This window comes from Scardinius erythrophthalmus (genome assembly GCF_964197995.2).
Source record: "Scardinius erythrophthalmus genome assembly, chromosome: 9".
Classification (NCBI taxonomy): domain Eukaryota; kingdom Metazoa; phylum Chordata; class Actinopteri; order Cypriniformes; family Leuciscidae; genus Scardinius; species Scardinius erythrophthalmus.
In genome coordinates this window covers 21671720-21696559 of record NC_138229.1, presented here as the reverse complement: position 1 = coordinate 21696559, position 24840 = coordinate 21671720, and the positions used below count along the sequence as shown (strand labels likewise).

The 24840-nt window shown below is 39.2% G+C and overlaps 1 protein-coding gene across 4 annotated transcripts in view; it reads left to right on the top strand.

Moving 5' to 3' along the window:
• fndc3ba (fibronectin type III domain containing 3Ba) overlaps positions 1-24840 on the top strand; it is a 133790-nt gene that overhangs the window by 28175 nt on the left and 80775 nt on the right. The window contains exons 1-3 of one of the 4 annotated variants that reach the window (XM_081374929.1): positions 11391-11437; positions 11535-11682; positions 13805-13880. In XM_081374929.1, the coding sequence (XP_081231055.1) occupies positions 11563-11682; positions 13805-13880 (196 nt within the window). In that variant the 5' untranslated portion in view covers positions 11391-11437; positions 11535-11562. Of the gene's footprint in view, positions 1-11390; positions 11438-11534; positions 11683-13225; positions 13542-13804; positions 13881-24840 lie in introns of those variants that run through there. The other 3 variants (XM_081374927.1, XM_081374928.1, XM_081374926.1) reach the window with 3 other exon arrangements.

Genomic DNA, 24840 nt, shown 5'->3' with positions numbered 1-24840 from the left:
AATGTAAATACGAGATTCATTGTCATCATATCACAATATTGAATAGATACACAGACACTGTAAAACATTTTTTAAATTAATCTTTTTTTCTGTTTCTGATTCTTTTAGTTGACACAATAGATTCGATTCACTGTTTTCTTATTTGATTAAAATGCAAAAACTAAAACTATTAAAAACTATTTCTGCTTGTGATTTGTCTTTGTTTTTAAAAATCTATATATGCTCAACCTCAAGTCATTCTTTCTTTTGTGGAGCACAAAATAAGTTATTTTGAAAAATGTCGTCTTTTCGTCAAAAACGTTTTGTCTATATAATGAAAGTCAATAGCATCTAATGTTTTAGACCCAATGACTTTCGTTCTATGAACGAAAATTCTTCTTTTGTGTTCTGCAGAAGAAAGAAAGTCATACAAGTTTGAACAGCATGAAGGGTGATGACAGAATTTTCCTTTTTTGGATGAACTATCCCTTCAAGAGGTAATTGAATAGAGCACTAACTACCCAGAATAGCCTATACAGCGCACTGAATAATCCTGTATTTAATTGTCCTGTCTATTTAGAGTGTGCCTAACCTGGAAGTCTAATACGTGGCTGGTTACTTTGGGATTTTCCTATGGGGTTTTATAATGGGCCTTTTTTATTATTTATGAGTAAAATAAAGCCTGTGGTAAACATAACTTTATGATACTTTGACATTTTGTTTTACAACGTACACTGACTGCACACACTCACACCCCAAGCTGTCTTATCTAGTTATTTATTAAAAATGTATGTTTTCAAAAATGAACATAACCGCTTCAAAATCCACATTTTCACTATGAGTGTGTGTAATTTACGTTGTAGAACAAAAACTTCTGTTTTACACATAAATAAAAATACCCCATAGGAAAATCTTGAAGGAACCGGCGGTGAATTAGTATTCCAGGTTCTGACGTCATACCAGCATGCACCACTCATGCACCACTCACCACCAGAAGGACCATCTTTAGCTAATGGTTGAATCATCCTGTTGCTGAATGTCCTCTTCAACAAGCATGCTGAGCATGAGGGGATGACAGACATTGTTCATTATTTCACCCACACCCTCCAGAGAGTTTCAGTCAGACCCAATGACAGAACATGCCTTTTATGAGCATTTTCAGTCTGCTAGCATCCCTGACTCCCAACAGCTGGTGGCAAAAAAAAACTTTTAGTTAAGAAATTTTGGGATATTGCATAAAAATGCTGGATGGAGGCATCGCTCAGTTCTTCAGAGCGTTTTGTAATTTATTACATTTAACCCTCAGAGAGTCTTCGGTCACTTCTGACCGAAAAATTTTCTGTTTTGAATTTTAAAAAATCACAGCTTCATCGGAAGGTTATGATACTTGGTGACTTTTATGGCATTAGGTATGTGTATGCAAAAAAAAATTGAGGTCATGATCCGAGCATGCTAAGTGGTCGTAAAAAAAATAGTCACACTCAGTGCCTTCGGTCAAAAATGACCGACCCATAGGAAATGAATGGGAAATTTACAAAAACACAAAAATTCTCTGAATTTTTGTCTGTACAATCTACAAATTGGCCACGATTCTAAAAAAAAGTACACCGCAGTAAAGGGGTGACACTCTACAACATCAAGAGTGCAAAAAATTCACACACACACACACATAGAAACACACTTTTATACACATACACACCAATAAATTCAGATTACAAAAAATCTGTTTTGAATTTTTAAAAATCACAGCTTCATTGGAATGTTACGAAACTTTATGACTTTTCTGGCATTAGGTATGTGAACACAGAAAAAAATTGAGGTCATGATCCGAGCATGCTAAGTGGTCGTAAAAAAAATAGTCACACTCATGGTCTTCGGTCAAAAATGACCCCCATAGTAAATGAATGGGAAATTGACAAAAACACAAAAATTCGCTACAAATCGGCCACGATGCAGAAAAAAAGTGCTCAGCAATGAAGGGGTGAAACTCTAAAACATCAAGAGTGAAAAACATAACATAATTAATAATTATAATTATATATATATATATATATATATATATATATATATATATATATATATATATATATATATATATATAATAATTATTAAAATTATTAAAATAATAATTAATAAAATGTTATAAACCTTGGCAAAAAGTATTATTTGAGAATTTCTAAAAAAATACAATCAATCCACATCTTAAAAGTAAGTAATTTGGTCCAAAAACAACTAGAATTCACAAGCATCTCCATTTAGAGCTATTACAGGCATCTAGTGGTAAACCCATGCAATAACATGATTTATTTAATTTTATGTTTAATAAATTGATTTATTTTTTTATTTTTATTTTTTTTCTGAAAGCCTAGTCTCTATTTTAACCGAAAATACCGCATAGAAAAATAAAAATAAAAAATAATAATAATTAAAAAAAAAAACATTATTTTCAATGGCAAAAAATGGACTATAAATATTGCATAAATATTAATAAGTTCAATCAAATTGTCTCAAAATACTAATTTAAAAAGAATAAATATTATAGAACAAAAATAAATTGCATTGGTTTTTACTGGGATGGAGGAAGTTTCATTTTTAGGTGTCCGGTCACTTCTGACCGGGAAGGCACTGAGTGTGACTGCTAAACGAAGACTCTCTGAGGGTTAATGAAAGATCTACAGTTTCACCTTGAGTTAAAACATAGCTACTGAGCACACTTATTCCACTTTACTCGCAGGGTTTTCATGTTTGTCCGCCACTAAACATAGAAAAATTTGATGATCGTCATTATAGGCCAGTCAAATTTTTCTGTATAGCATCAGTTCTGGCAGGTCACGTTAATCAACTCGCATCAGCTGACTCTCAGCTGATCCACGTCTACCTATAGGAATACGACGCTTATCACTGTATACATAAGCTCCTTCAGTATTATCAGCAGCTATCGCGTTTCTCAGGAGCTAATTACCCTCCTCCATCCCCAGCTCCTCTCGTCAGTCAGGATTGGCATTCTGATTCACCCTGAATCAGACTAAAATTCTCTAATTATGTTAGAATTAATTAATGATATCTGCAATACATTCATGTTGGTTCTGTTCTGTTTACCCTAAGGGGGGTTATTGTGCTCTCCCTGCTCTTATCCATGCTAGGCTACATGGATGCACAGGGAGTTCTTGCCCATACCTCCAATCTTAACTATATGCTAATTGTCAATCGTATTATTTCTTCCATCTTTATTCAACAGTCGCCACAATTGAGTCATCTGAGAACTTCTGCGGGTGTCATAACTTCTTGTTCAGAAGTACTTCAACACTGAAGTGTTGGACATGAAGAGGAAAAGAGATCCAATCCCTGTGGAGCCCCTGTGCTACTTTTCTGTGTATTTGTACAAGACCATTGCAAGGTTGAGGGACTCCCACCACCGATGGATGGGAAGGACTTTCAAATAATCTATTTGAAAGTGTTCAAAGTGTCCTGGTGCCTCTGTCAATAGCTGTAACTGTCAGCCAATTCTTGGTGATGGAAGTCCTGTGGTTCACAACAGAGTCTGCTTTTCTGAAAAAAGGATGATAGGCGTTTGTTTCTCTTTTCCCAAAAGGTTATAATTGGATGCAAAGCCATAATCTTTCCAAAAGGAGATGAGGAGCATAGGGGTCACAAGATGGCAGATCAGATTAGTATATCCAGGAATGTATCAACACTGCACACCTGCATAGCTTCTGAATTCTCGTCCTCATCTATCAAGAAGCAAGTTCCTCATTAAATTCACTACTACATACTCTAAAAGTAGAGGAATTTGGATGCAGTCCCTGAGGTTTCAAAGGGTCAATGTGCTGGACAAGGCGGGGACATTTTGTTGCTTGTCGTCCGTCTGACCTGTTCCCTCAGCGTTAGTTTTCTCTTTTGTTCCTTTTTTTTGTGCCAATGTAGACTACGGAAGCTGGCTGGCATGTGACAGGAGGTACTGGACAAGAATGAGAGAGACAGGCAGACAGAGACTGGCTGTACTGCACGCCTCGCTGCCCAGACTGCCCTGGATTTAATTAGTCTGTGTGATATTTATGCATAAATAAAAGTGGGAGCTGCCATATTTGCTCAGTCTTGCAGCCCACAAATCTCTTGCCTTGTGACGGCCTTCCTAAAGCCACAGACATACAGCTGTGTTGCAAACCTTGACCATTGAAAGTCGCCAGGGACTTCTTTGTCACCAGTGACGTATTCCTGAAGTTCTAAACCACAGCTTTGCGTTCCATTGATGCCATCAGGAACTTTCCGTTTTTGTCTTAATTTCTATGCTTGCGTCGTGCTGTGGGAGAGGAATGTTGTGGATGTGGCTAGCCCACATCTCATGTCATGTGATGAGGGTGTTAGTGAGTTGTTGTTGTCCCGGGATAACATTTGGATGTATCGTCTTGGCAAAATGCATGGTACATGAATTAAGAGTGTGAGTTGTTTGTGAAAGACTAACTTTATTAGGTTCCAGATGAGTTGTGTTAGCGTGGTTGTGCAATCATGACCCACAGCTGGTCCTTTCCGCCAGGCTGTCAGGAAACAGGAAAGTCAGGGTGTGCATGACCAATTTTTTATTTATTTTTTTGCAGTGCAAGATCTGGACTGAGGCGCTGTGGCAAATCACCCACCATCTGAATTGGCTGAGCAGAGTGTGTGCACGCATATGAATGTGTGACCATACTGTACTTCCCTTATTGTCCTGCACAATGTTAAATATACAGTCTGCACCAAGCAGGCTGTAGAACAGGAAGTGGCTCAGTGTGTTTTGTTCTCAATGGGTGACAGTGATATTCATCTCCGGTTAGGCAAAGCATGACCCGTCATTCAAAAATCCCCTGCGCCTTCATTCAAAAACGCCTTTCCTTTTGTTTTCCCCCAGACCTGTGCAATTCAGCACAAGATCTGGAGAACTAGTCTTTGCACCACAGGGGAGACTCTAGCAGGGAAGGAAAGGCATTGGTAGACACAGCAAAACACAACACAACAGTCCAGTGAAGCCCTTAGCAACAGCACTAAGCTGTTACACACACCTTACTGAGGACTCTTGATGGATTTGAGGAGGATTTTTGTCACAATTATGTTTCTATAACAACAGTCATATCATAAATTTGGCATCTTTTAGTTTAAACAATGATTTACTGATCATTTAAATTCTAGCTGAAACTGATACGCTGTTAGTGTTCATGTGCATTAACTGAAATTATCTAAACTTCTTTATTAAAAAATGTTAAAAAGACCAAAAGTTTTGTTTGCACAGCTCTGCATCATTACATGTACCCAGCAATTCACTTCAGCATCTGCAATAACTGATAAGGTGCTGATATAGATCCTCCATCAGTATAAACCAGTGTATTTATCAGGCACACATCCATTTAATGTTTTCAAGGCTAAATAAAATGGGTGATGACTCAGATAAATACATTTCAGAAAGATGATTGGCTCTTTTAACTGGTGGGACTAAAAGGTGGGACTTCCTTTTTTGAGTTGCATTTTAATAAATTTTTATCTCATTCTCCTCATACTGTCTCTGCTGTTGTTGATCTTTTTGAGATTCAAGTTCCCAGGCATTATGAGTGTGAAAGGTACGCTTACATCTTTTGCTCTGAGGCATACTCAGCCTGTTTTCATCTACTGTACCCCTAATCTAAATGCCAATTAGAGAGCTGTGTGTTGTGAAAGCTGCAGAGGAAGCAGATTAAACAAACGTACATGCTTATGGATTCAATCAGCCCTTGTTTTTCAAGTTTAATAGGGTTTTTTGTTACTCAAACTGGCTTGATTCATTTATAAAAAAAAAAAAAAAAAAAAAACTTGAGCAAAAGAGAAGGTGGCAGACTGCACAAGAAAGTGAGTGCTGCAAACAGAGCTGCTTTTTGTTTCTCAAATTGTAGAGGGAAATTACTGTGAAAATGAGGTAATGAACAGAGAGTAGCCAGAAGGCCAGGGTCTTATTCATATATCCAATCATGACACTCCTTTGTCTGTCTGCACTTTTTTTATCACTCTGCTTTATTTTTGCATGTACAACTGTTGACTTCTAGGTATGTGAAAGTGGTGGAGGTCAGATAGCTGAATGGAACAGTTTCACAGACTCGGGGCTTTGGGTTTAAGCTCAGCTGGGCCTCTTTGGTCCCGACTGGCAGATGAGGTGACACCTCAGTGAATTATCGTCTTTTACGTCCTCTGTTAGATTTGAAAGGCAGTCCTCAGTTTTCGCTTCCAGCAGAAAGCCTGGCTTCTTCACACAAGGCTGTCTCTTATCCCACCACTTCCCTCAGCCCTAGCGAACAAGCGCCCGATTGTTGCAGCCTATCCTTGAAGGAATTTTTCAATTTAACTTTTTATCGTCTTTTGGAATCGACACCTTATTAATCAGACATTCTTTCAAAGAGGAGGAAACTTCAAGGATTTTACTGTCGGAACAACCTTCACAATGAAAATCCATGGCCGTAACCGCAATCATACCAGCCGGAGAACAAAACAAGATATTTCAAACAAAGAGATAAAAAGGCTACAAAGTTTATGAAATATTAGTTCGGAATTTCTGTAAACACAGCCATTAAGCTATCACAACCCATATCCATCTCATTGTAAGTTTCCACTGTAAGTTGTACAAATCCTAAAATAAATGCAGGCTTCAGTTTCAATGGAAATCCTAATTATGGGTGAGAGGCCGAGGCTTAGCATAGGCCCCATTAGCTGCTAAAGCAGGAGGGATCCAGGCATCAAAGCAGCTCAGCATGGGCCGCTCAACTGAACTAATCTCAGCCTAACCACCCAGCACTTTAACCTGTCGCCTGAGACCACGACTGCATCAGGACCACTCTTCACAGCCCGACAGCTGACTGAATTAACTCCGATGGCCTTTGTTTAGTCATTTCAACTCATTTCCATTTCTTTCTCTCTCTCTTTTTGATATCTCTTTCTTGCTGTTTTCCATCCATCGCTCTCTCTCAGAGTCCTCCCCTCAGCTCTCTGGGACTGTGGCTTGGCGGCTCTTAAAAGGTCATTAATTATTTCTGGTTAGCTGTAGGGTTTTTTCGCTGTGTGTGGCCGTCTGTTGGCCTGTCTATCGGTCTCTCTCCTCCTTCCTCTATTTCATGTACTATGGTGTATTTCACAACGATTCTGTCTGTTTATAGTTTTGACACATTCAGGTGCCAACTTTCCTATCCATCCATTCTAACCTGCTGTCTCCAACAATAGCATCTTTTTTTATTTCTTATTGTCACTTTCTGTTTTATGCTAAACCCTTAAAGGACAAGTTCGGTATTTTACACTTAAAGCCCTGTTTACAGATCGTTTCTGATGAAATAGAACGGTTAAGATAAAATTTTGGACAAATGCTGCTGTCCCGAGAATTTTAGGTTTCTTTCGCTTTCCCCCCACCAGTAGACTGGGTGTATAGGTGCACTCGAACACTCCTTCCTAAAACACATTAAACTTTCGTTTACAAAGACGTGAAACTCACCGAGTGGTCAGGGGTGTCCACTGATATGCTCACACAAAAATCGCAAAATATGCTTTCCAACAGGTGTTTTACCATTCGTTGTAAAACTGTGGACCTATTTTTCCAAACGTCTCACACCCGTAGATTCTTCCGTTGAGAGCTTGAATAATAGACACTCCAGCCCAGTTGGTGGCAATAATGCACCTTTGCAAGCAAACCACTGGCATTTCATTGTTTGCGATCCGCCGTAAAAAAAAACAAACAAAAAAAAAACACGAAGAAGAAGAAAACAACCCCTGAACCCCATTTCAGTTTCCGGCGGCGGAGTAATACCGTACCTCACACAGCACATCCAATGCAAGTCAATGGAGGAGACAAAAACTACGATAAAACCTGTTGGAAAGCATCTTTTGCAGCGATTTTTGTGTGAGCATATCAGTGGACACCCCTGACCACTCGGTGAGTTTCACGTCTTTGTAAACGAAAGTTTAATGTGTTTTAGGAAGGAGTGTTCGAGTGCACCTATACACCCAGTATACTGGTGGGGGGGAAAGCGAAAGAAACCTAAAATTCTCGGGACAGCAGCATTTGTCCAAAATTTAATCTTAAAGGGATACTTCAGGATTTAGCATTAAGCTTTGTATTAGTAGAAAACCTGTAGTATTTTCGAATTACCATGCTTTCCACCCTCATATCCCCCTGAGACAAGAGATTTATGTATTTTTTGTCTGGAAAAAATCCTCCGATGACGCAAAAATCATCATTTTGCGTCATCGGAGGATTTTCTGGCCAGAGGCTAAAGACTACAGCCAGTAGATGGCGTTGTTCCGCATGTCCGCCCATAGAGGGTGGGATCTCACTCACAGAATGTACACAGTGTCAGCCGTCTTTCTTTGGAAGCTAAGCTTGCAGGCTCTTGTTCTGTGGAGAAAGCTGAATAGTTGGAGAAAGCTGAGTAAGTAGGGGTTACCATCTTCCTTTTCCCGGACTTGTCCGGCCGTCGAGATCGTTCAAAATGTCCGGGATTCAGCTTTTGCTTTCTGCGGTCGCCATTCATTGTTTACATGCACACCTTTTGTTTCAATCTAACTGAATTCATTCCGATTGGTGAATCTGAATGTAGTGTTTACATGAACGCTAAACAAGTGATCGGTTGATGTGCGTTTTACCATTGCTAAGAAAATTCCCGCTCCTCCGCCGTTCTCCCGCGGCCGTCAGCCTCGTCCTGCTCGCCACAGTAAACATGATGAATGGCGACTGTAGAACACAAAAGCCGAATCCCGGACATTTTGGGCGATCTCTAGAGATCCCTGGCAAATCCCTGGCAAACTCATCACGTAGGCTAAGTTAGCCTTGTTGTTTTCAACTGCGCTCCCTTACCGGTAGGCGTGGCCTCCTAAGGTAGCGAAGCAAGTGCATTCTGGGAGTTGTTGTCTTTCATCCACATAAGCCAAAAATACATTTTCTGGCTTTTCTCAGTCTAGAAAGCTCCCAATTCAAAAATGTCTTCACATTTCTTCTACTTAAATGACCTATTTTAAATACACATTCATCTTCCCAGAGGTGAAGTATCCCTTTAACCGTTCTATTTCATCAGAAACAATCTGTAAACAGGGCTTTAAGTGTAAAATACCGAACTTGTCCTTTAATCTGCACAGCAGTTCCTTCTCTGTTGACAATATTAACTTAATCTAATCTGTGAATCATATGAGTGATTCTATAATTGGAGATACATTTTGCATTTCAAAAAGTTAAGGAAAAAAACTGTTTCACTAACAGAAATTCTTTTCAGTATCTTATTGAAAACATAATCAATTTTAATAATTTGGTGCTTGCCAAAAAAAAAAAAAAAAAACGGATTTCTTTATATTATTTTTTGTCAACTCTGTTACTGTCAATTCTGTTACATACTGTCAACATTGTTACTCCACCTTGGTAACAGAGTTTGACGGTAACAGAATTGACGATTTTAAACTTTAGCCAAAAACTCCACTCGCTGGAATAAATGCTAAGAGCACATAGCACTAATGAAATCATGATTAAAAGACTTCTAAACAAACCATTGTGTGATCAGTGATATGGATCTAGTCCCTACTCTGCTAAAATACCAGATGCAAGAGGGATCATTCCAGGTTGGATCTTGCATTTCCAGTACAGTCACATTCTGTTCTCCTCACTGCAATTAGAGACATGTGTCTGTGAGGCAGCATCATCAGGAAAGGCTGGGATTGTGACTGGGCCTAAAGGAGGTCACCATCTGTTTAATCTGTTTACTCTTGTTTTGCCATGCCAATCTCACCTGATGTACTGCATAAACACAGAGCATGTGGAGTGGGCAAAAAGTAATGAAGGATGGATGGAAAGTCAAACAGAATAGAGAGAAGAATGGAGATGCAATGAGCATGTGGATGGACCACATTATTACACAGAGAAATAATCATATTTATGCTGTCCTGGTGTCCACAAACATTTATAATGTCTTCGGATGGGTTTGCACCTCTCATGTAAATTGAACCAGTTGCTGCCAAATAACTGTAGATTTATGTCTGCTTTTGTGGATCACACAAAACTAACCATTTAACATCAATGGAAGGAACAAAATGCATGGTAAAATGGGACATGGTGTGCATCTGTATCCAAGAAGGACATTTTATTGGTTCTTGCTAAGGCCATTAGCAGAGTCATTATTCCGTGTTTTTTTTTATTTTTGTTATATATACATATATACAGATTACCGTTAAAAAGTTTGATCAGAAATAGTTAAATCAGTAATATTGTGAAATTATTAACATTTTTAAAATAGCGGTTTTCTATTTTAATAATACATTTTAAAATGTCATTGATTCCTGTGATGGCAAAGCTGAATTTTGAGCAGCCATTACTTCAGTCTTCAGAAATCATTATAATATGCTGATTTGCTGCCGTTATCAAAGTTGATACAGTTTTTTCAGGATTTGAGAACAACATTTATTTGAAGTGGAAATCTTTTGTAGCATGAGGAGTGTAACCACAAAAATCTCTACTTGCTGACAAATTTCTACTCGTATATCGCCCACTCCTAGAATTACATGAGGCTGTGTAAATTATCAATTCTGTCAACATTTTTGATTGAACTAACCCTTTCTCTATTTTCAGTCCTTATGAAGCGTAGTATTTTTTTTTTGCCTTCCGGTGAATCATGTGCATGGGTCTGATGAAGTCAGGAATGTTCTCTCTCTCTCGTTCTCTCTCTCTCTCTCTCTCTCTCTCTCTCTCTCTCTCTCTCTCTCTCTCTCTCTCTCTCTCTCTCTCTCTCTCTCTCTCTCTCTCTCTCTCTCTCTCTCTCTCTCTCTCTCTCTCTCTCTCTCTCTCTCTCTCTCTGAGGATGTGCTGTGGCTTCTTTACGAGATAGGGAGGGAGGTATGGAGACATTGAGGGGGTTGCATTCTGGCCCTGTAGGCTCTGCCACATGTTGTGCCTCTTACAGTAGTGGTGCTGTTTACACGTGTGTTTATGTTGAAAATGGGTGTGACCTTCCATCCAAAATAAAGAAATTGTGTATCCTTCATTGATGACTCGGTCACCTTTTTATTCCCCAAACTCTTTCCTCTGTCCTCCATTAGACCACAGTCACGCTGTCGCTGTACTAAACCGTTGGATCATTACAGACTTGCTCAAATGCTATGTTATCAAAACCAAGTTTACTGTTAGTGGTGAAATCACTCCATAATGCTGTACACATTTCAAAATTCAAACCCTAGGGGGTGGGAGTCCACTTTCATGTCGGTTACACGCTCTTCTCGTTTAGGAGATCTTCCCTCGGGCCATCCAACTCACAATGATACTGCTGTGCTCCACGGTTGGCTTCAGTTGCCTGCTGAGTCACTGCAGAGCATCTTCCATCCATTTATGCTTTAGCCCAGTCACCCAAACGTCACAAACCAACCAAAGATTGTGAAATCATCTCAAATAAATGAACATGTCCATCTTCCTCACAGCACAAAACCAGGCCAGCCAAAGAGGGTGTGTTTGCAAGTTTGAGATAATATGACATTATTTTGCAGAGCTTACTCTTTATTTTTCAGTTTCATGACAGTTGCTTCTTTCACTCTTCTCACAGAAAGGCAGTCCAGGAAAGTTCTCCATGAATGTACGTCACAATGATGATGACAGACCAGATTCCGCTGGACCTGCCGCCACCACTATTGAACGGGGAGGTGGCTATGATGCCGCACATGATTAATGTTAATGGGGATGGATCGCAACAGGTGAGCTTTACTCCGGATGATGCTTGAATTGCTAATGTATATCTGGAATGCAATTTATGCAAGGTCACTTTGCATAAATGCCTCTGCCAGATGCATACATATAAATGCAAATGTAAGCACTACACATTCATGGACCAGGGATTTTTAAAGTTGTCGATACCATGATGGACCTCTAAATAAGATGATCCCATTTCAACAATGTAAAAAGTGTGCATGTAGAAAGACACAATTTGAAAACAGTATCAAATTCTCTATCCACTTTTAGAGTAATTGTAAATGTATAACCCTGAATTGAAACATTTTAAATTCTATTTATTTGTAAAGTGCTTTTCCCATTCAAATATTCAAAATATTTTCATTCAGTGTTGAAATATTTCAAATATGTTTTCAAAGCAACTTTAGAAATTGATCATGCTAAAGATAATGGTGGTGAGAAGAAACAGTTGCAAACTATTTCCAAAATATATATTTTTAGATTTTATGAACAGTTTATAAATAAATAAATAAATTAAATAAATAAATAAATAAATAACAAAGTATCTTTTTACAAAACTATATGCAGGCATGTTTTGTTTGTTACTGTTAAAATTGGTTAATCAATTGATTTAATTTAATGATTTAAATTATAATTCATTACAGAAAAGAGAATTTTCCCAGATAATACATTTCAGTCACATTTGGCTTTACAATGACAATATTTAAACCTATTTATTTAATTTTGCATTCTGCAGATGATTTAATATAACAACGCTGACTTAACCAATGGCTTGAGTTTGGGACCGTATTATCTGACCAATAGCAGACGTCCAGCAGTGTTCATAAAATACACTCTTCACCTTTTAAAGAGAATCATTGCAAAAGTAAAAGTCTTTCTTTTTTTTTTTTTCCAGTTTTCTGTGGTTTTATGCTGTGCTGATGGAAAAGTTCATAAGTAGTTTGAGAGTTGAAAGTGAAAAGTTAGCTTTGTAGCTGCTGGTCTCCCTAAATTAATTCTTTCTCACTTATTCCTGATGTAAAACAAAGCCAGATACATCCATTTTGAACTAGATCTGTATTTTGGTCCATGAGGAATGTTGTTGTCATCTTAAATTAGACATTCAAGGAGTGCAGCGAGCCCTCAGGCATGCTTCACATTTTCCTCACACATCTCTCTGTAGATCTGGGCTATCGGAGCGGATCAGTGTGTTCTGATCTCTTCTCCAGGTGCTGCAGATACAGCACCCCGGCCGTGTTTCCTCCGACCAGAGCGGAAAGAGAATCAGACCCTTGAGAGATAAGGAAAAGGGCGTCTGCAGCAGATAGTGAAGGTTAAATGCTTTGGATTCAGCCACGTCCTGTTTCTCTGCATCACTGTAAAGAAAAATGATGGCACAATGACGAAGTTGTCAGTATGTACCTGGCACCCTTGATTAATTGTAACATTAGACTGCCAACATGATCCGATGTCAGCCTGATATGCAAAGGTGCAATGTTTGCTTAAGGTCGTGCCAGTGTTCATTTGCATTCTGGTGACGTTGCGCATCAGGAGAGTCATTTATCTGCATTAGGTGTGTGCTGGGAACAGGAGGGGGTTTGAACAAGGTTTTCCTCTGGAAAGCCGGCTTGACTCTTCAGTGCATGCCGTCGTTCCCATAGCAACAGCAGCAGCAGCAGCAGCAGACAGTGTGTGTATGTGTGTGTGGAGGCAGGAAGTAGGTGCCCAGATCTCCAGGGCTGGAACGGGGAGATGGGAGATCCGCCTGCCACTCCACCATCAGGGCTGTGAGGAAACCCGGGGCTCATGCGACATGGCGGGCCTACTTTTTCACATCTACAGGCACGTTTGCACTCTCAACAACCTGTGCACTGACAACATGATGGTAAGCAGCCTGGAGCAAAAGATGGCATGACGACTGGACCGTTTCGAGAGGGTTTCACAACATCTGGTTGCGTCATATTTGCTTTCTTGGCAGTTGCGTTGACTAGTTCGCTAAATGTCCCATGGATCATTTTAATGTTATGGACTGATGCATTTTAAGGATTTGCAACTTTTTTTCTCTCTCTCGGATTGTGTTTGCAGAGCACAACCTTGTGTCAGAAGTTTTGAGTTACACGCCTGTCTGATTTCCACTTGTTTTCGCAGGTGATCCTTGTGCAAGTCAACCCTGGAGAGACCTTCACCATCAGAGCAGAGGATGGATCCCTGCAATGCATTCAAGGTATGTTGTGCTTCCTATCTCATGCAACAGGTTCCTCTGTCCCGCCGTCTCTGGAGCTAGTTTCTGGAATTGTTCCGAGTTTGCATACAAGTTGTGCGTTTGAGGATGGTGCGAAATGTGGGATGGTGCCGCTGTTCCCTGTATTTCTGTTTGTGTGGTGTTCTTCTAGCTAATCGAAACCATGACTGGTGTGTTATTGGATTTGGAGCTGGTGTAAACCGATGAGAGGCCGGGCGCAGGGCCACGACTGGCATGCTTCTGAGGAGTATACAATGGCAGATTACAAAGCCTCTTTGTCTCATTACCCCTCTTCTTTAACATTCAATGTCTTTGTAGCTAATTATTGATGGACAAGATGGATTGTTTGCACACGCTGCGATTGGGTTCTCTGAACAGCTGTGCAGATAAGGACCGCTCTCACTGGGAACATTAGTTTAAGAAGTTTCATAATGTTCTTGTGTCTTGCTGCCTTAAAATACCCAAAGGAAATTTGCAGTAAAATTTTCTGTTAAAAAGGCATGAATGAGCCTGAACGCAATCAGTACGCCTGAAATACACCTTCATCAACAGATTTTTCTTTAATAGTAATTCATTAATTCATACTTCAGCAAGGATGTATTAAATTGATCATAAGTGACAGTAAAAACATTTAAACTATTCAAAGAATCGTGCAACACTGTTTCTTGAACACCAAATCAGCATATTTTAATGATTTCTGAAGGATCATGTGAGACTGAGGACTGGTAATGACTGCTGAAAATTCTGCTTTGCCATCAAAACAAATGACATTTTAAAATGTAATTATATCATTTAAAATAACCATTTTCTCTTTGAATACAATATATATTTAGAGGCTTCTTAAGAGAGTTTAAGATTCAGCCATGCTGACAGACTTTTGCGAGTATGATTGCTTTTATTGAACCGTTCTATACAATGAAGATAATCAATTATTTTTTAGTTTAGACATTGGCAAGTTAGTTTGACATTCATGTTTTCCTTTTTCTAAAATAGTTTCAGAAGAAGCCATAACATCAAGTGTCACCAAGAAACACAGAAATCCACTCCGGAGATTCAGTTAAACCTGAAAACACCCACTCTGACTTTCAACAACCTGCTTCTCGCTGCAGGCAAAATCACAGTCCCATAAGAAAACACTGTCACTTAACATCGATTTCCTTGCTCAGAAGTGATCTTCAGGTTGTGGAGGCATAGATGAGTGGAGAACAGGGTGGATGGGCCGTTGTTTTTTGGCCGTGAATGGCACACTGTTGTGATAAGGGACAGAAACGGGGCTCTGCAGGGCTTGGCAGCAACATGTGTTGACACAAGAATAAAACAACAGGTCACAGGCCATAGCACCGGTCCTGCTCGCTTCCACAATGGGCTTTTTTGTGTTCATCAACTATATGTCTTCACCTGTGATTCCCTAATAGCTCTTTCTTGTGGCATCAATGCATTAACATTCATCCATTGTAGTCTCAGCCAAATTGAGATTGTCCCTGTTGCTGCATTTTTGTCAAACCAGTTCCTCCTATAAGAAAAGTATCAATGCTGTAACTAATGTCTGTACTTGACTTTAACCTCTCCCTGTAAAAGGTTAAAAACAAGAAGGAAGTACTTAGGTTAAGCCTTTCAGGTCGTGCCATTGTGTTGGACAGAAGCACACAGGCACATCCGACGCTTAGTGAAAAGCCATGGCTTATGGCATCACGGCGTTGAAAAAAGCAACCCAGCTAAACAACGAGGACAAGGTGTGGTGCACGGAGGAGAGGGGCATTTCAAACACACATGTTTACAGAAAAGGTCACTGGGTTTAATTAGAAGTGTCGACTGAAGCAGAGGCTCTGAAGTAGCTGCTTTTTACAGAGAGGCTTCTTTGTCATTATGCAAACCTCAGAGCAGAAGCCTAGATTTAGGATTTTATATAAAGTAACCACTGTTTAGCCCGTGGACCGCTGGCAACATAGAACGCACAGAGAAAACGTTTTGAAAAAGCTCGGGCCAAAATCGCATTTGGAGTCAAGATTTAATTTAAAGGGGTAGTTCACCCAACAATCATGATCATTTTGTCATCATTTACTCACCCTCATGTCATTCTAAGCCTCTATGACTTTCTTCAGCGGCACACAAAAGAAGAATTTGAAAAACTTGGTCCAAATTGTGAAAGTCAGTGTGATCCAAAACAACAACACTGACTGATATTGTATAGCCAAAAAAAAAAAAAAACTTTCAATATTTATTGTTTTGTTGTACAGAACAATGAATGAATGAATGATTAAATAAATGATGATGGAATTTATCCTTTCAAATATGAAAGTTTGTGCCTCTGAAAAAATTTAAGTAGGATAGTGAAAAAGTGGAAAGAGGAGGATGTTGGGGAAGAATTTTATAATCAAGGATTCTCCGTTCTTATTGGTCGCTTTCCGTCCTGCCTCATAATCATCTTTCGCAAAAACAGTACATTTTACTCTTCCCACATGGAGATCCCACTCATCTCCTATTTTTGACTCACTTAGATGAATGTTGTGCGAGTATTTTTAGCATGCTAAGCCTCAACTTTTTAACCCAACTTTCTTAATCTTAACCCTTTTCCTGCCAGGTGCCATTGTTGGTCTTGCAAGCGCTAGTGTCTTTAAGTTTTTTGGCTGAGTGGCAGGTCATTACAGCGCTCAGAGTCATATGTTTACTGGAGTTTCAACCCGCTCTTATCGCTGCTAATTAGAGTGGAAGAGGTTGAACTGTAATCTTTGTCTTGTTTAAACAGGGTGACCTTTTTCTTTTTCCAGGGGACCGCTTAACAAGTCTTTTCTCGGCAGTAAGGCTGCTTCATGCTGCTTTCCCACACTTTTGCAAATTGAGGGCTGTCCTGTTGTTTGAGTTCAGTCTGTCCTGGGTTGGTCGTTGTCTGTTTTGTGTTTGTGTTTGCGCCACCCATGCGCCAACCCCCCCCCCCCCCCCCCCTTTTTTTTTTGGTTTGTTCCGAGGTCATGGCAGTGTGAATGTGTTATCTACAGCATTTCCCCACTGAGGAAGAGCTCAGTTGTGTTTTGACTAAACTAGCTGAAAGATGTGGTGTTTGTGAAGGTCTAGTGGGCCATGGGTAGATAAAGCGAGAGTTTTGGGGTTAACTGGGGACACTGGTTCTCTTTGAAGTGGTGATCCATCAACCATCGGTGAGCACTTCCTGTTTGTCATTTATTCAAGGACCAGGCCTGATCAGCAAGCCACTTTTATGCTTTTGGACAGATATTTACCATTTTCATTTGTTTTCCATCTTTTCTCAGTATCTGCTGATAAGGCACTAACTGTTTGGGTATTTAAGGGCAGTTTATTTTTTACGTAACCAGTGAATTACACAATGACCTTCTAGGTTGTCAGAGAGTTGGGGGGGCTGATGTGCAAACACACCTATTATTATATTAATGAACGCAACTTTAAGCTTTCACACGCAAATAATTGACAGATAAACTCCACGTTCCTATTTCAATGTTGTTAAGTTGTGAACATTTTCAGCAAACAGTTTGCCCCAATCGCTCCAGCAAAATGGCTGCCCACTGCTCCGTGTGTGTGTGTGTTCACGGTTTGCTGTGTGTGTGTGTGTGTGTGTGTGTGTGTGTGTGTGTGTGTTCACTACTCACTTCACTTCTCCTAATGTGTGTGCACTAACTTGGATAGGTTAAATGCAGAGGACAAATTCCGAGGATGGATTACCATACTTGGCCTTCACGTGGGCGATCTGATGATTTTATATTGTGATTGATCTTGAAGACGTCCACAATCAATTTATACGGCATGTCCCACAGTAGACTGGATTTTACGACAGTCACATTACATGATTTGACTGATTTGGACATTAACCCTTAAACATGCAACGTGCACCACAGGATTCATACTCTTTAGTCTCTTGTAGGAGGCATGAGAAATTATTTTTCCTATAAATTCTGTTATGATTACCATAGTTGAGTCTGTTTGGAGTATGTTAATGTTTTATAGGTTAATCTTTCATAGGTGTAGAAAGTTGTACTTGTTGTTTGTTTGTCACCAAAACAACCTTTTCCTTAACCTGATTTCCATATTGTTGTAGATGGGACAACACTGTACTTATAATGCACAGTGATAGTAAATTGTGGACATAATGCATCTCATTAAATATGAACATAAAATCAATAGTATACAGATTTTGCAGTGCTTTCTTGGCAATTGAATTAAGATTTCACAGTTGAATAAGCTTGTAAGTCATCTTCAGTCCAACTTGATGGAATTACATAAAAAGACCCCGTTTCTTTGTCTGTACTGTGAGTATGTTTGTGTAATTAAATGTGTTTTATTGTTTCTGCTCTGAGGAGCCATGGAGAAATGCTTCCCTGGTGTAATTACAGCTTTTGCTGAGAGCACATTATTCTCATCTGCACACCGTAATTTAGCAATGATGCACAGCAAAAGCGTTGTAGTCAGCAAGCGCTGAATCTGATTTTCTGCACAACAAACACCAAAAAGATTTCATTTATGCCTCGGAAAGCATATCAAAATTAAACATGCTGAATGAATTTGTCAGGAGTCAATGGTAGTCAATATTGTCCAGAAAAACAAAAACAATAATGAGCAGGAAAGACATGATGCATTCTCTGACCGAAAGAGGACAAAAGTGTTCTTGTCCTTGCCATCGGACTGTATCTACAGTGACTGAAGGTCATTAGCTATCTTTAGAAAAGCCCCATGAATGGCTATTGTGGCATGAAGTGAGTGACTTTCTCAGCTTACCATACTCCCACAAAGCACAGAGACAGAGAGGCAGACATTTCATGCCACAGGCTCCACCGAGAAGGAATGGACTTGAGCACCTGGGTAACAGCAATGGACTTGAGCACCTGGGTAACAGCAGTGTGCTTATTTTCAGTGTCTGTTAAGTACTCATATAGTATAAATTTGTAAAATACACATCCCTTTAGGTCTCCGCCTTGTGCATGTCTAAGAGACGCATCCCATATGAGCAATCGCTTTTCCCGCTTACTTCACCAACAGCAGTCATTTCATAAATGATTAATGATCTTCCTTGTCAGAAGTCCATGTGGCCCCACGACTGAGCCTGGTTTCTCCCAAAGTTTTTTTCTCCATTTTGTCACCTGATGGAGTTTGAGTTCCTTGCCACAATATTATTGATCTGAGTGTACTGACGCTGTTGTATGAAAACTGAACCGAGCTGGACAATGACATAATTTTTTTGCGGAACTGCTTTAAAGATGAAATTAACTAATTTAATAAATTATGATTTTTACAACAGAACTGAATTAAAACTGAACTGACTTCAGCCGAAATGCATAATTTTCCTGTTATCACTGTAAAGCTGATCTGAAACAATCTGTATTGTATAAAGCGCTATATATAAATAGAGGTGACTTGACTTAACTTACAATTGCACTCTGCTAAAGCAAATCGGAGAGTAATGGGGCAGATGTAATACAGAATCCATACTGTAGCCCTGAAGGCAGCTTTCCTGTCCTTTTACAGAGGTGAAAGTGTTACAGTTTCTCCTTTAGGGTTTATTTATCTATGTCCACAAAGCAGCTGGGCTTCTATTTATGTTTTGCAGCCTTGTTGCCTGAGAGACAGGTCTAGCATTAGATAATAGGTCAGCTGGAGAAGACACTCAGGTGATGTGCTATAGCATGTGTTGATGAAGTATAACTTCATGTTGATGAAGGAACCCAGAAGAAGAGGCGATTCTGATTTTTAAAATTAATAATGCAAACCCTATTAACAGGATTTGTGGCTATATTATTATCATTATATTTTTTTGAGCTGTAAAGTTGTATAAAGGCAAATGTACATTTATTAACAGTATGTAGTATATTGTTCAGTTTACTTCCATTTTGAGTGTGTTACTGTAACCGCATCTTAGAAAAGAACTGAGGGACAAGTTGAACCCAGAACAATCCTTCTAAAGGAGATGGAAGCAAGCAAGTAAGTAAGTAGTCATTTAAGCAAGCACTTTTTCAAAGGCATCTTATACTTATAGGTTACTAAAGGGTGAATCCCCCTTGGGGAAACCTGGGTTAAGTGCTTTGCTCTAGTCTAGGGCACAATGATGTTCGTTCCTTGTGGATATCGAAACAGCTACCTTTTAGTTACCAGACCTGGGGCCTCATTTATAACCGTTGCGTACGCACAAAACAGGCCCTGAAACAGGCGTACGCCACTTCCGACGCATAAGTTGTGATTTATAAAAACAACTTGACGGGAAAATTTGCGCACCTGCACGCAAACTCTGACCCATGCGTACAAACGTTTTGGAGATGGAACAGTTTGGCGACACCGATGGTGAGCTGGAGATTAGTGTCTCTTTGGTCACTTTTAGACAGAAAATCTAAAGAAAATTAAACATCTACAGAAAGATAATACAAATATAATTTCACTCACCAAGCCTGTCACTTGAAGCAAATATCCATCCCTTCTTAAATGTCCGCGCCAGCGAACGCGTTGGGCCGTTTAGTGAAACTGACGCAAATAACAGTTTAAATACATAAAATAATGATTTAAACTATGTTTTACTGCTGATATAAACATTTAGATTAAATATGCCATTCAAATTAATGGAGTTAAACACTTAAACATAAAATCATTACTGAAAAGTAAAAATTTTTTTTTTTATATTCAATCAATAGAAATATTTGTTGTGGATGCGATGCTTTTGAACACTTTTCCTGTGGTGTGCTGTGTTTTAATGTTTTAACCACAGAGATAATTGCTTATCATGATAATACCAGATTGTCTGAGAAAATAGTTTCGTGCAAATAATGCCCAAGGTCTATCCGTTTCCATTAAAAATAGAAATCAATTAAAAATACAATTCGGCCAGTGGAAAAGATTGAGAAAAAACTTTCTCTGAAATGTATTTTACACTATTTGATTTATGTATTAAAAAACAAGGCAAGGATAGGCAACTACTTGATTTTTATTAATGTAATGTGTCTTGTACCGGTAAACGTTATCACGTGGATGAATAATCATATGCAAATGATAAGCAGATGAGGATCTGCATAGTAAAACTAGGCGTTGTAAGCTCCATATATGGTTATTTCGGGGTGGAGACGCATGTGCGCACAATCTTCCACTGACTGGGATTTATAAAGTGAATTCTGCACAGGTTCTGGCGTACGAACGGTTTTATAAGTCTGAATATTTTTTTGCGTACGCCATTTTTGGCTTTCGGGCGCACGTACACTTTTAGTAAGGATCCTACGCACAGTTTTATAAACGAGACCCCTGAGCTGTTGAATGGTTTTAAAAAGTAGGCCTACATTTATGGCGCTAAAATGAGTATAAATTTCAAAAAAAGAAATGACTGAACCGAGACGTTCCTCTCGTTGGTTGCCGAGGAGTGAATGGGGAAACACGGAATGAAAAATTCGCATTTAATATGGTGATGTCATGGTAGACGGCAACTATAACGATCAGTCCCACCCACTTTGAAGCGTTACTAACTGCAGTGGAAAAGCAAACGAGCTAAAGTGAGCCGAACCGTGCCGTACCGAGTCGAGTTGTACCACGCAGTGGAAAAGCGAAGCGAGCCGAACCGAACCGAGCCGTACCATGCAGTGGAAAAGCGGATCTTTAAAAAAAGATCTTGAGGTGAGTGAGAAAGTACTCATCTCAGTAGGAGCAGTGAAATATGTGAATGTTTTGTTTTCCAAAAGGCAAATGTCCATATTTGTCAGAATGTGCGAGTTTGCTTTGCTGGATGGTGACCACCAGAGCTCCACCAGATCCCAGAGACCTGGAGTACATGCACAATTCAACATTTTACAATCAAGTTCAATGTTTATGTTAAAATTAGTTACTGCAAATGCAAGCATAAATAATTAATTTGTTCACTGTAAAAAGTGATCTGTTGACTTAACTTAAAAAAATGAGTAATTAACTAAAAAATTAAGTTCTTGACAGCTCATTGTTTCTGCCTTAAATTAATACATTGTTTCAATTAATACATTATTAGCTAACTGTGTAATTTGTATATGTACATTTATGGAATGCATAACCTGGACACAGTCACATCTGATAACAGATCACTCTAAATTGTAATGTGGACTCATGCATTTTCTGTAAAGCTGCTTTGAAACAATATGTATTGTGAAAAGCGCTATACAAATAAATGTGAATTGGCAAGGGGTTTCCTCACTTTTTTTTCAACTGATCACTTTTTACAGTGTAATGTTAATTTCTACATGTACGTTTTTACATTAAGTTAAATTTAAAATTTGAAGTGAAAATTAACATTATTTCATGAATTATGAATGAACATGAGTATATTTAAAACTTTAGCATTGACTTAGAATAATAAATGCTCTAAAGAAGTTGTTCATTGTTATCTCTTGATACCTTATACATTAATTGAACAGTTTTGTAAAGTGTTCAATCCTAGAAAGAAAAAGATATGCCTCCCGGTCTACAAGGTGCACAAGGTCAGGTTTGTCATCTGAAGAACGCCATCTCAGATCTTATTTTCTTAGGTGTGTTAAAGATTCAGAATGAACACGGACACACTTTTGGCACGTGTATTTGATAACTTCAGTTTCTGACCAAAAAGGTCTGTGTGACTCAGTGGTGGCTCATGGAGAAAAGCAGATTCCCTGAGAAAGATCAATGGCAGGCGAATTGAGAGAATTCCTCCTGTCTACTGACCCAAGCTCAAGCGAGGAGGACAGTGTGGGGTGAAAGGGTTCATTTGGACAGGGCCCGTTGACTGTGGCCAGAGAGGCACGGCCCGAGACGATTTGCCCGGCTTATTCCAGATGTGCCTCACAGGCTTGGCAGAAGATTAAAGCTCTGCTGGCCATTCCTCAGACACACCCTCTCAGAGCTGAGTGAGCGAGAAGAAGGGAAAGATTGCAAACACATCAGGTCCATGGCCTCTTAAGATTTTTGCAGTTTCAGTACAATGTAACATAAAAATGTTCCTTGCAGACCATTCCAATATCATAACCAAATATTGGATTACAGAAGTCCAGGACCAAACCCTACATGGAAACTAGATTTCATCAGGAAAGAATGTGAGGTCCAGTGAGTTTTTAGCTGTGTGTCTTGGTATGGCATCAGGGTAGTTGGTGTGATTAGGGTCAGAATGCAGAATGGAAGGATTGCACATCTGGAAGTGCCTTCCTATGCTTGTGACCTGAACTTTTAGGTCCTTTCAGGAAGGCTCATTTGATGGGTAGGGGTTTGTAAGATCTCTTTTTTTTCCCCCTCTTTTTCTTTTAGTCATATAGTTAGTTGTAACATGGTTTGTTGATAAGGGAAGGAGGAGGCGGGAACCTGCGTACTTTTTTCTCAACTTGTGGTCGTGTGACAGTGCATAATTTGCGCAAACCCTTGTGTTTTTCCTTTTTGGAGCCCAGATGTGGCTCTTCCAAGAATGATTGCTAATGTTCCTCTGAAATAAAGGGGGTTTAAATGGAACTGGGTTGGCTGTTCTCAAATCTCAAACTGAACTGAACTTCTTGAGTATGTCAGCAACTCTGTCTACCAGCTACATGTCCCACCTTTTCCTCCGCTCTCTCCTCCCCTCGGCTTCCCCTCAGCCAGACGCTTGCGTTCCGTCTTCTGTTTTTAATCTCTCCTCACGCTTTTCTGCATTCTGTCTCACTGGGAGTCTAGTCCTCCTTCTACAGTAATATTCCTCTGCTCACTCATCTCTCTCTCTCTCTCCGTAGGCAGTCTGCTCCAGACAGCTTGAGTGCGACCTGGCAGCAGTTTTGTTTCCTGCTGACGTGGCTTTGCTGTATCAGGGCTGCTGAAATCCCTCTCCCTCTCTGTCTACCTCCCTCTATCTCATTTACTTCCTGCTTCAGTGGCTATCAGTCTGTGCTGTACTCTCACAAAAAAAGTCCCACAGGCCTTTATTACTGATCAGTAGGGTTCATTTGGATCTCGTTCGTTACTCCTTGGTGGCGTATATGAGTTGAGTATGGATGGTGTGGTGCTGTGCCATGTCTGTCCCGCTCTGCTCCAGCTGAGGAGTCTGTGGTCTGTGCCGGAGCCAACCATAGACACTGCTCTCAGAAACATTCTGCTGATGTGGAGTCTTCTGCGTGGAGACAGGCAGTTTAAAGGGACAGTTCACCCAAAAATGAAAATTCTCACAAAATCTGCTCATTCTCGTCATGTTTTTGTTTCCTCAGAAATTGAGTTATTTAGCACAAATTGAGTACTGCATGACTTTTATATTGTGGATGCTCAATGTACATGGTGAAATAACGGTTATTTGGCTAATATTACAATATCTTTTAATGTATCGTGTATTCGTGAATATCGGATCCTTTTTGTGCATTCCACCTATTTTTACATTTAGATTACATTTGCTCTCATCTAGTACCTAGTTAAAGATAATCTTTAAAAACTTAATAACACTGTTAAATGTAATCTAAACAAAATCTCAAAATTAATATTTTTCATACTCTACATTTTAATGTTGTGATGCCTAAATTCACTTGTAGCATCTAAATCAATTGATTTTATTTTTATTTTCAATAAATGTTAATAATTTTATTTTTTATGTTTTATTTTAATATTGGCCATTTAGCAGCCTTATTGTGAAAATAATTATCAGTATCAGCCATAAAACGTGCATTAAAATTATGTCATGTTTGCATTCACTGCAGCATCTAAATCAACTGAATTCGTTTTTTTTTTTTTTTTTTAAATATAACTTTACTGTTTTTAACTTAAATATTTTCCATTTATCAGTTATCAGCCTCAACATAAAAATAATTATCAGTATTGGCCTTTATTTAAATATCGGTGCATCCCTATTTGGAGCGTCTTGACAAGCCTGGCTCAGCCAATGACATGAAAAGGCTGAGACTGTGTGGCTGACAGGACAAGTGTTTTTTGGAAACCTTTTTTAAATTTTATTCTAGCATTTCTTTTGGTGGTATTAGTGGTGCAGAAGTGCTTCTTATAGCTT